The sequence below is a fragment of the Oncorhynchus nerka genome, linkage group LG20 (genome assembly GCF_034236695.1).
Source record: "Oncorhynchus nerka isolate Pitt River linkage group LG20, Oner_Uvic_2.0, whole genome shotgun sequence".
Lineage (NCBI taxonomy): Eukaryota > Metazoa > Chordata > Actinopteri > Salmoniformes > Salmonidae > Oncorhynchus > Oncorhynchus nerka.
The window spans coordinates 78,336,547-78,350,174 of record NC_088415.1 but is presented as its reverse complement, the minus strand read 5'-3'; the positions used below and the strand labels follow the sequence as shown (position 1 = coordinate 78,350,174).

The window sequence follows — 13,628 nt, the reverse complement described above, 5'->3', positions numbered from 1 at the left end:
CTCATGAGAGCGAGTTTCATCATAGTGCTTGATGGTTTTTGCAACAACACTTGAAGAAACTTTTAAAGTTCTAGAAAATTTCCAGATTGACTGACCTTCATGGTAATGATGGACTGTCATTTCTCTTTTCTTATTTGAGCTGTTCATCTATTTTGATTTGATTCTATGTTATTTCATAGTTTTGATGTCTTTGCTATTATTCTACAATGTAGAAAATAATACAAATAAAGAAAAACCCTTGAATGAGTAGGTGTGTCCAAACTTTTGACTGGTAGCTATACCAGTTATCATGGGACATGTCAAGAATTATCATATCTTCTTTCTTTCTACTCACCTCAGCATGTGTTGACTTTGCTCTTTCTCTTCTTATGATTAGAAAAAAGTCAACATTGACTGGAGAGTAGATGTAGCTTTGTGAATAAGTCTAAAGGATTGTTCCTGTTCATAACATTCAGGTTTCCAGTTTACGTGGCCTTACAAAAACCCTCCCAATCAACTGACACGTCTGCTCTTTTACAAGTTGTCTCTCCCTTTCTGTTCATCTTTTATATAATACATTGCTGTTCAGGTATGAAAGATCTCAGGCCCGCTAGGGAAATTAGAGACGATACCTTGCAACAAAGCAGTTTTTAAATGGACCCAAACTGGACTTGAGAGAACTGCTGATTTCGACACTACCAAATGTCGAAATTGAACATTGTACTATTCAAACTCTCAACAGTGTTTTCCTGGGGGGATGCAGCGTGGGGTTCACATATAAGGCAAGCCGCCGTGTGTGTGTGTAGAGAACTAAACCTGCCACAATTATAAATAAATACACGCAGAAATAGATAAATAAATCCACACAATTAAATGAGCAAGGAAATAAAAAATACTGACTAAAATGAATACATTTTCTCTACATATCTGTATGTATTATCTATTTACTCGAAATGTAATTCATTTTAATATTTTATCTTTATTCATTCATGTAGTTTTTTCTCCAATATGGTAACATCAATCAAATGTCTGTGGGTGGAATCTAACACACCATTGGTTGATCGGTCACAATAACTATGAGCCACAATAGTGGAATTTGCATTCATCTTGAAAATAAAAGTACCCCATGAAACTGACGCAAACAGATACAAATATTGGAATCATGCCATATTTAGACTAGATAATGCTTTACAGGTTTGGAATGTTGTTTAAAAAAGTCCGTCTTTTTTTGAATTTATATATCAGTTTAAAATAACATTTAGGCTCTGTTAGACTTCAGAATTTAATTGGGGGACTACTGTATGCATTATACAACCTTCCCTAAGGATCTTGGATCCATGAAATGTTCACAACTATGAAGAGTTTACACAAATATTAGCATTGTAGCTATTATTGCAGGACTTTGACTGTAAAATCCCCTCACTATTCAGCCTATTGAACATTCATATTGCAACGTCCAGCTTTACCTACGGATCTTGGGTCCATGAAATGGGTATCAGCCTACTCAGTGACACCATCAGAACACAAATGTGAAGTGTATACACAAATTTGAGCGTTTTAGCTCCAGAGAACACGTTTCCACTGCTCCAGAGTCCAAAGGCGGCAAAGTTTACACCACTCCAGCCGACACTTGAAATTGCGCATGGTGACCTTAGGCTTGAGTGCGGCCATGGAAACCCAATTCATGAAGCTCTGTACGAACAGTTCTTGTGCTGACGTTGCTTCTTGAGGTAGTTTGGAACTTGGTAGTGAGTGCTGCAACCGATGACAGAAGATTTTAACGCGCTACGCTTTTCAGCCTTCAGCGGTCCCGTTCTGTGAGGTTGTGTGGCCTACCACTTAACGGCTGAGCCATTGTTGCTCCTAGATGTTTCTACTTCACAATAACAGCAGTTACAGTTGACCGGAGAAGTTCTAGCAGGGCACAAATTTGACGAACTGACTTGTTGGAAAGGTGGCCACCTATGACAGTGCCACATTGAAAGTCACTGAGCCCTTCAGTAAGGCCATTCTACTGACAATGTTTGTCTTTAGAGATTGCATGGCTGTGTGCTTGCTTTTTATACACCGGTCAGCAACTGGTGTGGCTGAAATAGCCAAATCTACTAATTTGAAGGGGTGTCCACACATTGCACAGTGAAATATAAGTATGCAATGATGAAGTCTAATACATCCATAGTGTGATTTTAACTTATGTCATTTTTTGTCAAATTAACTAATTGTTTTTTGTTGAATTCATATAACATGATAAACTGGGTGGTTCAAGCCCTGAATGCTGATTGGCTGAAAGCTGTTGTATTTCAGAATGTATACCACGGGTATGACAATTACATTGGTAACCAGTTTATAATAGCAATAAGGCAGTTACGGTCTGTGTCCAGGCACTCTGCGATGTGTCATGCATATTCAATTGACCATATACCACACTTCCTTGGGCCTTTCGCCTATTGCTTAATTATAACACAGCATTGTTGAATACTAGTTTCTGATTGGCTAGAAGGGCATTCTAGAATAGACATAAAACCAGATAACAGGAGAGTTGGAAAAGTTATTGGGACACCTTGCAATCATGATGCAATTTGCACCTACACATGCAGACCTTACTTGCTACAAAGTTACAGAAAGTTAAACCAACAATGACAAACTGAAATGGGATTCATTGTAAAAGCAGCTCCAAGGAGGATTTTTTTTTTTTTGTTGAGCATCTGACAACCTAACGTGGTGAGTGACAAACATACATTTCTCTGGTCCCTATGTTGCAGTCTTGACGCAAGTGGCGCTATACTGTCAAATCCTCCCACGCTTCTAGTTTGGGAGCAACTGTTTTCAGCAACTGGTATTTTTGAATTTGGTTGTCATATTGGCAAGTTTGCTAGCAACAAACTATTTAGCCTAGTGTTTGATATGCAATGCGATCTCCTCATAATGAACAGTGTTGAGTGACCTGACGAGAATGCAGACTTTTCTAGCTATGCCAGACAAAAATCAGGCATTATCAGCTCATTGTTATGGATATACAGTGGCTTGCAAAAGTATTCACCCCCCCCTTGGCATTTTTCCTATTTTCTTGCCTTACAACCTGGAATTAAAATACATTGAGGTTTATATCATGATTTTTTTTATTGTGAAGAAAACAAGAAAAAAAAACGAAACTTTAGCATGCAGAACCCCAAAGTCAATACTTTGTAGAGCCACCTTTTGCAGCAATGTCTCTATAAGCTTGGCACATCCAGCCACTGGTATTTTTGCCCATTCATCAAGGCAAAACTGCTCCAGATCCTTCAAGTTGGATGGGTTCCGCTGGTGTACAGCAATCTTTAAGTCATACCACAGATTCCCAATTGGATTGAGGTCTGGGCTTTGACTAGGCCATTCCAAGACATTTAAATATGTTTGCTTAAACCACTCAAGTGTTGCTTTAGCAGTGTGCTTTGGGTCATTGTCCTGCTGGAAGGTGAATCTCCGTCCCAGTCTCAAACCTCTGGAAGACAAACAGTTTTCCCTTAAGTATTTCCCTATATTTGGCGCCATCCATCATTCCTTCAATTCTGACCTGTTTCTCAGTCCCTGCCGATGAATAAAATCCCCACAGCATGATGCTGCCACCACCATGCTTCACTGTGGGGATGGTGCTCTCGGGGTGATGAGGTGTTGGGTTAGCGCCAGACATAGTGTTGTTCTTGATGGCAAACATTTTTTTGTTGTTGTCTCACCTGACCAGAGTATCTTCTTCCATATGTTTGGGGATTGTCACACATGCCGTTTGGTGAACACCAAACGTGTTTGCTTATTTTTTTCTTTAAGCAATGTATTTTTCTGCCCACTCTTCTGTAAAGCGTACGGCTTAAAGTGGTCCTATGGACATATACTCCAATCTCCGCTGTGGAGCTTTGCAGCTCCTTCAGGGTTATGATTGGTCTCTTTGTTGCCTCTGATTAATGCCCTCCTTGACTGGTCCGTGAGTTTTGGTGGGCGGCCCTCTCTTGGCAGGTTTGCTGTAGTGCCATATTCTTTTAATTTTTTAATAATGGATTTATTGGTGCTCAGTGGGATGTTCAAAGTTTCTGATATTTATTTATAACCCAACCCTGATCTGTACTTTTCCACAACTTCGTCCCTGGCCTGTTTGGAGAGCTCCTTGGTCTTCACGGTGCCGCTTGCTTGGTGGTGCCCTTTGCTTAGGGGTGTTGCAGACTCTGGGGCCTTTCAGAACATATACTGATATCATGTGACAGATCATGTGACACTTAAAGTCCACCTGTGTGCAATCTAACTAACTATATGACTTCTGAAGGTAATTGGTAGCACCAGATCTTATTTAAGGGCTTCGTAGCAAAGGGGGTGAATAGATATGCACACATCACTTTTCAATTGAATTGTCTTTCCATTTTACTTCACCAATTGACTCTTTTGTGTATGTCCATTACATGAAATCCAAATAAAAATACATTTCAATTACAGGTTGTAATGCAACAAAATAGGAAAAACGCCAAGGGGGATGAATAATTTTGTAAGGCACTGTTTGCAAATGAATGTCAAAAGAAAACAGCTGCTTTGCTGTTATTCTGGCTGCAGAGGTTGTGATTGTTAGCAGTAGCTTGCTGACTAGCTAGCAAGGGATAAGAACGTTGGCAGTGAGCATGGCAAACAGAACATAAAGAACGAACGATTGGGTCGCATCCATAAATATCGAAGGACCTACTGGGTTGCATCTCTAGCAATCAAAAGACAAAAGTATGAGCTTGCTTATACAAATATTTATTTTACTGGTAAATGTGTGCTTAGTATTGTTCTCTTTGATAACTGATATAAGCGGGATAAACCGCTTAAACAAACGAAACCAGAACAGAAACGTTTATTGCGTTGCATTTGTTTAAGCGGTTTATCCCATTTATATCACAGTTACCAAAGAAAACAATACTAAGCACACATTTACCAGTAAAATAAATATGACTTATATAAGCAAACTCATACTTTGATCTTATACAAAAATAAATCACTGCATTTGGCTCACACAGCCTCAGTCAGTTCCTCACCTTGTCCACTGTGTGCGCCTCTCTGTGACATAAGCTAAACATCTAGCTGGCTAGCTCAGTCTACACTGTACACTCAAAAATACAGAAAGGAGTGGGAATCAAACCCTGAATTCAAAGGCTGGTTGAAGCCGTTTATTGGAGATGATACACAGGCATACTGCCTGTATTGTAAAGGCTGATTTTTACGCCAAACTTAGTGATGTAAAAAAAACACATGACAACTCATAAACATACTCAAAATGCAAAGCCTTATAACAGTTCCACCCAAAACAAGCTGACATGGTTAAAAAAAATTGACTGCAAAAAAGGCTGAGGCCACCATGGCATTAGCTATCGCTGAACACTGTTCTGTTCCATGCTGGCATGTGATCACATTGGAGAAGCATGTAGAGCTGCTTTCTCAGACTCCACTGCTGCTTCCCACTTCAAAATGCACAGGACAAAGTGCACAGAAATGATTAATGGTGTTCTAGCACAATACTTTCTGAAAAAGTTGGCCGCAGGGGTGGGTGACCAGCGTTGCAGCATCCTCCTCAATGAGTCCACGGATTTAAGTGTTTCTAAGTACCTGGGGGTTGTGATAAGGTACTTTAGTGACACCAAGCAGACAATTGTATCAACATTTCTGGGGCTTATTGAGTTGGAGGGAGGAGATGCAAAATCTATAGCCCATGCTTTTGTGACTTTCCTCGAGAAGTCTTGTCTTAAAAAAGAGAAACACCTGGGGATAGGGACTGACAATGCCGCTGTTATGACGGGGATTAACAATGGGGTCCATAAAGTGCTGAAGGATTATGGCCTCAAATATCTGGTTTTTATTTGCCGTGTGTGCCACTCTGCAGCTTGCTGTAAGTCATGCTTCCAATGACACCATCCCCTGTAGTGTGGAGTACTTGGTATGAGACTTATAACTGGCCAACAAGGCCATATATGAGACCATCAACTGTTGGGAGAAACCTTTACAGATAACCAAGGTGTGTGCCACACATTGGCTCTCCATTGAACCTGCGGTTGCACGCGTTTTAGGCCAGTGGGAGGAGCTTAGGCTGCATTTCAGTCACCAAGTCCAGTGAACACTGCTACATGGCTGAGGTTTTATACTCCATGTACAGTGATCCTCAAAACATATTGTATCTGACTTTTTTGAAGTCCGTGCTGGGTGAGGTACAGTTGGCCATCAAGGCTTTTGAGGGAGAGCAAGTTGATCCTCTTAAGCTACTTGACAGCTTGGTTAGCCTGATCAAGTCTGTGAGCAGCAGGGTGCTGAATCCACCGGCAAATGTTGATGTACTAAAAGGGCCAATAATGGATACATCAGTCCCAAACCGTACCGTGGTTACCTTTTTAAGTCAAAGGCAGCTGAGCTCCACCTTGCGCCTGAGGATGAAAACAATGTCAGAAAGCGGTGTGTAGCCTTCACCATCTCCCTCACTAATAATGAGTTGAGGGTGACTGCCGGACAACATCGAAGCACTGCAGTACATGTCAGTTTTCAATTTGGAGGAAACTCTAAAGCACAATAAGAGCCCTGGAGAAATAGAAAAAAGCCACGCTCCTTGGTAGACAAGATTGTCCAGCAATGGTGGGCCATCCATCTTGGTAAACGGAATGGGACAACAACAAAAAACACACTGTGCTTCTGGAGTGAGATTTGGAAGTTCAGGGATGCAGCTGATATCAACCCGTTTCAAGAACTTGCCATGGCTGCTGTGTCTGTTGTCCTTGCCACACTCCAATGCTGAAGTCAAGAGAGTATTCAGCCAGAGTGGTAAAAAACAAACTTAGAAATCGGATGTCCTTGCAGACCCTTAACTCCATCCTGTACATTCGATATGGACTGAAGCTGTCTGATGAGCCTTGCTATGAGCACCAGCTGCCTGATAATGTTTTGCAGCTTTTTGGCTCATCAGCTGCTTGCTCATTTAAGTCAGCTCCCTCAGTTACTGAACCTGCCATAGAGAGCCTTGACCAAAATGACAATGACCCACTCTTTCTGTGAGCCAGCACAGGCTGTGTGTGTGTGGAGGGGGGGGGGTCCGATTTTTTTTTTAAACAATTAACCTGAATTATGGCCAGACTAGTTACCATAATTTTCCCACATTGCCATTGACAGTTTTTTTTTTTTATTGTCTCCTTTTGGTCCATTTAGATTATATACAAAAAAATGTAAAACATGTTATGGTTAAAAATGTAAGTAACTCCGCCAGAGTGTCTCTTTTGGGTCACTTCTACCGGTCCCAAGTCTGGATAAAGGAGGAGGGTTGGAATTGTGACAAAAAAAAAAAAATCGACAGAAAATCCCTTTGTAGTTCTAAATGTATATAGGGTGTTTTTTTTACTCACTTTGTCTCTTCCACGTTATTCCTTTATTCCTCTCTCCTACAGCGTCCATCACAATTACATGCACATGGCCAATTATGCAAATTAGGTGATGGCGTCATTTAGCGACTTTTAGGACAGCCAATAGCTACTTTCCTTACTGAGGAGTTGGCAATACTGTACAGTGGGTTGCTCTGGCAGTGCTGGCTGCTGTTGAAAACGACAGTATCTCCATATTATCTGCTTTGCCGTGTGGAGGTATGCAGACAATTTGGGTCAACTAGAGACATGTGTGAACGAATATCTTTGCTAGCTATTCATACAATTAATAAACTTGATTAAAAATGTAACTAGCCAGCTACCTTAACTGCAGGGGCCAAACTAGCTAACGTTAGTTTACTCCCACCATCAGAGTTCACCTTAGCTAGCTAAACAGACTAGCTAGGTTTCTAGAAAATAACAATTAACTAGATATATTGGTAGCTGTATTTGAAATTATAGCTAGTTAGACTATTCCGCAGTTTTTGTTAAACTACTTTGTTCCCCTGCCTGTTTATCAATTGGTGACAAAATTAGCAAGATAAATGCCTCTTAATTTCACAGCTAATAGGCTGTTTTCATATACACCTGCTTTATTAGGCTTGTGCACATTTACAAGTGTTTCATTGGCTAGTTAGCTAAGTTACTGAGCTAATTATTCATATTTTTGTTGCATTTCAGGTGCAGTGTTGACAGGCCAGGGACCAAATTCACAAAGAATCTCAGAGTAGAGTAGGAGTACTGATGTTAGGATTGTCTTCACATTGACTACAATTACATTGACAAGGAGGTTATCCTAGATCACTCTCTGAGATGTTTTGTGAATATGGACACTGGAAGAAAGCTGTTGCCCAATACCTTGCACAGCAGTCGCTTCACCACAGGACCCTAGAGCAGGCAAACCTTTTTATTTAACCAGGCAAGTCAGTTAAGAACAAATTCTTATTTTACAATGACAGCCTACCCTGGCCAAATCCTCCCCTAACGACGCTGGGCCAATTGTGCGACGCCCGATCCCGGCCGGTTGTGATACAGCCCAGGATAGAACCAGGGTCTGTAGTGACGCCTCAAGCACAAAGAGATGCTGTGCCTTAGACATCTGCGCCACTCGGGAGCCCAGGTAATGAATAATTTTGTTCCATCTAGGCTATAGTTCACTTAATCATTTGCTACATTGTGGAACGGTTTGTACTGAATGACACATTTTAACAAAACGTTCTTGTATGTTCTTAGACATACGTTTGCGCCGTTCAGTGGGTGTGTGGCTTGAAGCAACATATTTAAAGGGCAGCGGTATACTTTGAACCGACAACCCAAGCCTTTCCCATTTTTAAACTGGTCATTCAGTACAGCACCACTTCCGTTCAATTGAACGTTCTATGTACTGAAATCCGTACTGACCAACTGAGCTGATTTATCAGTTCAGTGATTGTCTTCCAGGTCAGTTTAATCAGAAACATTAAGCGCCTGCGGCACTCCAGGAAAAGGATTGCCTACCTCTGCCCTAGAGGTATTAGTCAATGCTTATTAACAGAATGTGAATTTCCATATCAATGACACTAACAAAAGGGTTGAATTGTTCAGCAACATGTGCAGTAAACGCTAACATGGCTTTGGTGATGAAAGGTACATAATGCATTTCATCTCCCCATCAGAGGATGTGACATGGGCCTGGATGGTGACACTTCTTCAAAGCAGCCTGAATGTAAACTATGCCCTTCCGTGGTACTGAAAGAAAGGGTCTTACCTGGGAGTACAGCAACACTGTCTCGCAGCCATTCTGTCAACATGTATTGTATGTAACCACTCAAATTATGCTACAGACAATCACAGACATTCACTTTGTCTACTTGTCCCATTCTTCAATCTGGTCAGGGATAGATATATCTCGTATACATGAATAAAAATGTATTAATCTAGACATGACTCTTTTACTCTAGGCCTTTTGAAGCATAAACTAAGGCTGCTTTCACACAGGCTGCCCAATTATGTTTTGTTTTTCACTAATTGGTCTTTTGACCACTCATATCAGCTCTGAACAACATCTGATGTCAAAACCCCAATTAGCCTATGTGTTGTCTTTGTTCAAAAGTTACCACAGAAGTTAGTGTGAAGACCAACATGACATGAAAAAGGTATTTTGTAATCTAACAAAATTAAACTTAGTTCATACAAAACTTTATGCATTTGGTCACCCCCAAAATGTGGCCTTTGAAAGCCTTGATAGTTGCATCCATCAGGGAACTATCTGCAGATAGCTGACAACAGGGTGGAAGGTTTTTTGGATGTACTGCGCTAGAGTTCCATTGCCCAGCAGACTCACCTGGAGATTAGGGGGATGGATATGTTAGTTTTGATAAAAGTCTGGGACTATTACAAGGAGGTGAGAGAATGAGTTTGTGTGTACAGTAAATCCAACCCAACCAGTGGCCCTGTATAATATGCTATGCTGTCACACAGGCAGACCGCCACAGTGAAGGAGGTTTACATAGTATACTTTTATGAGTGTAGCTTACTTCTCTGTGCTCTGGAGAGATGAAAGGTAGTTGGTCAGAAGGCTCGCAGGACAATTCTGTCTCTGTAGCACCTGGAGAGTGATAGAGGTAGTGTGCTAGAATGAGAACTTGGACCTCCCACTGGCCCAGCACCTCCTGCCTAGCATTATGCAATGTAAAGGAAAACAATATCATGACTTACTGACAGAGAGTGCTCCATGTTCCTGCTGGTAACAAGCCTCAACCTAGATGTAGAAAAATGTTCTGCCTCCACCAGGCTCCGAGAGATCAGATTACAAATGGCAGAGATTAACACAATTAAAATGGTACCTGTATTTAGGATTGATAAATGACAATAGGAGCGGATTTAAAAGTATACATGCCATTGTGTGTTATCGGCTACAACAAATTACATGGTTTACATGTGAATTTATAGCTTGATAAACTATTTTATAGCACCACTTCTCGTTTTCTCTAAGAATTGCTAAGGCAAAAAGCAATTCCACTATTGTAGCTAATCTGTACTGTGGCTACCTTCACATAGTTGATTTCCATCATGACATCATGCTCCTCATTTGATTGTAGTTAGCTTAGTTGCTCGTTTAGATGCCAGCGATTGAGACCTAATATTGCAACCAAACTGCTTCAAATATGTATTACGTCAAGAATTAGCCAAGGTATGTAGCTAACTAACTGACATCCCTATTAATTAAGTATGCATTCTATAATAAGTGATCTAGCCAACATGCATTACTTCTGACATGCCATGGCACTGCTTGCTTTACATTTGACAAATATTTCTGTACCGTAGCTAGCTAGATAATGATTTATGATAATTGCAGTTTAGTTCATTAGCTAACTAAGTGTGAGTCTGGCTGTTAAAACGCAGCTAGCTAGCCAACTCGACTTAATTATATGTAGCCGAGCTTGATACTCACTCAGTAACGTTCGTTTACAGTAACATGGTTTTCTGGGCAATCCCGGTCAAGTCCTTCCTACTCCCGTCTCTTGGTCTTCTTCTAGGTTCAAAACGATATGACTGTAGTCCGGTGGTTTATTGTCAAAAGTAACGCAGTCAACGGCTCAGTGTTCTACAACTGCTCACCTGCTTCTAAATCAAGGAAGAGCAATGTTTTTATGGTGCGCGTGCGGCACAGCTGCATATAATCGATTTTTATCTCCAACTTCAGCCCAAAAAACGGTAACAGATATTAATTCATAGATAGATATGCACTGCACATTACTTGTTGGGAAGGGGGGGCTAATCGGTTATACTGAACGCAGCCCAGGCAAGTGCAATCATGCAAGGTGCTTTGGCATTGATTCACGAATGGTGTGTTAGATACCACCCACATACGTTTGATTGACACCTCATTATCATATTGAAGGAAGACAGAAATAAAGAAATAATATAAATTAATCAAATGAGAGTGGGATTAATTATTAAAATAATGATTTATCTATTTGTGTGCATTCATTCATCCATTTATTTGTTCATCTATTTATTTGTGCATTTATCTATAATTACTGCAGATTTGGTCCTCCATATGTTTGTGTGTGTACAATATATAACAGTTCAATAGTATAATATTCACAGACTCACTTCCTAAGCAGGAACTTGTTGATGGTCTTCTGTTTCCTCATACACTCTACTATCAGTCTGTTCAGGTAGACAAATAGGGCCCCACCAAAACCACACGCAATCCTGAGGAGTTCACACAGTTCTAGGTTAATAGCCATTTACAGTGACGATACTGAGGAGTTTGAGCAGGGTGTGTAGAACACACAGGATACAGTAAACACACATGTACCCCAGGATGGCGAAGGCTGGCAACTCCTGGAGGTCAAAGGGGAAGTCCAGACGGAAACGTGTCTTAAAAAGAGCCGTGATGGTCTCTGAGAGAGACAGAGAGAATAACACCAGTCAGCTCTGACTAACTATTGGCTCAATGACCCCCCCCCCCCCCGCACACACACACACACCTCCTCACCTTCGTCCTGGTTCCACACAGCCAGTACTCTGAAGATGAAGGCGCTGAAGGTGGCAGCAAAAAAGCCCCTCCAGTAGTTCCTCACCGCAAAGAACGTTGACGTTACCTCAATGCTGAAGAGCACACCTGCAGCACACACACACAATCACTGTTGCAGTAACACCATTCATCACTTACTGTATTTTACTGCATTTCTCCCCAATGTATATTGTAAAGTACATAGACTTCCCATGGTTACGTACCTCCAATAGGGGCAGCAAAGCAGCATCCCACCCCTACTGCACACGCTGCTGATAGCATCTCTGTGTTCCTCAACTCATTCTGTAATAGGAACATACGCACACTCACAAACACCCACACATACATAAACACATATGTGCAAGCACACATAGTACACACATAGACACACATAGAAATACATAATGGAATTACAGAGAGTAATGTTGGAATTTAGATTAACAGAATAACATGAAGTAAAGGGAGATGTCATGTACCGTTTGTCGTATGTGTCATGATGGCATTCACATAGAACAGAATAGAAATGCTTGACTTGAAATGGAAAGGCGCTCACGTGACGCCCCAACAAACATGAAACAAGTGGACCCTGAGACGTGCACATACTTAGACACACGTGCACTCGTACCTTGTTTCCCTCAAAGGGCTCTTCCTTAAGCAGTAAGTGGGAAAAGACAGAAATCTGTGTGAGTACCTGAGAGTTAAATTGAAGAAAAGCAGAGACCAAAATCTGTTGGGAGAAATTATATTTATTGCTTTATTTTTTGGACAGAAAATGTATTCAATCTCCTATAATGATTGGGTTCAAACAGGATGAACCTCAACCCTGATCATTATGAAATTGTTCTAAAGTAAGACCGTCTGATTTGATGCTTGCTGACTTGAAATGTTCTTCCTCCATCTCCCTTTTCCTCCTCCCCCGCCTCCCCCTCCCCTCCTCCAGGTCTTGGGTGGTGTATGGCAGAGAGAGTACTCTCTTGGCAGACTGAGAACCATAGACAGGAGTCGTACTGTGTGCTGGAGCCCAGGGTCGGGCTCAGGTGAGTGGGGGTGAGTGTGTGTCCTGGAGGGTGGCAGGCTGGTCAGACAGATATCACACAGATACTAAAACCAAATTGAGTGTGTGTGTGTGTGGGGGGGGAACTGTCTCTCACCATGTAAATCCCACCAAACAACGCAGCCATGAATTTACTCAGGAGAGCTGCACACAGACTGGCCACATGAACGAACGGGCCCTGAGTGAGAGATTGGAGAAACGAGAAAGAGAGATGTAGGGGTCAAAGGATGACGAAGAGAAAGAACATGGAATGCAGAGTTAGTAATAGAGGAGAAAAGGGGGGAAAATAAGGCAGAACTAAAGCAATTTCAGACCAGGGCCCGTATTCATCAAGTGTCTCAGAGTAAGAGTGCTGAACCAGAATAAAGCTCCCCCGTCCATATAACCGTATTCATGATGATCTTATGGCAAAACTGCTCCTAGATCAGCACTTTATAAATTCGAGCCCAGGAATTTCAAACATTTCACTTTTTCCCGTAACAGTCCACTAGGGGTTTCCCACCTCCTTTCCCAGGGGCATGCCACTGCCCAGAGCACAGGTCAGCCCGATAACCTTGGCCACAAAGGTTTTAAAGGTGAGATACTCCTTAAGTACCACACCTCTAAGAATGGTCTTCATCTCTGGGATACCCGAACCTGAGGAAAAGGAGGAGGTGAGAGGGGGGGGGGGGTGGAAGAGAGGAGGACGAGGGCGAGG

The 13,628-nt window shown here is 41.6% G+C and overlaps 1 protein-coding gene and 1 long non-coding RNA gene across 2 annotated transcripts in view; both read right to left on the bottom strand.

Annotated features, from left to right (window-relative positions):
• The window catches only part of LOC115103162 (chloride channel protein 2-like), a 126,852-nt gene that overhangs the window by 31,623 nt on the left and 81,601 nt on the right, over positions 1–13,628 (bottom strand). The window contains 7 exon segments of the mRNA XM_065006085.1: positions 11,472–11,573; positions 11,680–11,764; positions 11,860–11,985; positions 12,102–12,180; positions 12,503–12,522; positions 13,019–13,109; positions 13,434–13,567. Of these exon segments, the coding sequence (XP_064862157.1) occupies positions 11,472–11,573; positions 11,680–11,764; positions 11,860–11,985; positions 12,102–12,180; positions 12,503–12,522; positions 13,019–13,109; positions 13,434–13,567 (637 nt within the window).
• Positions 5,122–10,087, bottom strand: LOC115103163 (uncharacterized). The gene is made up of 3 exons (XR_003859546.2): positions 10,071–10,087; positions 9,890–9,960; positions 5,122–9,696 (listed from the first exon to the last, which is right to left on the bottom strand). It is a non-coding gene; the product is annotated as an uncharacterized LOC115103163 (long non-coding RNA).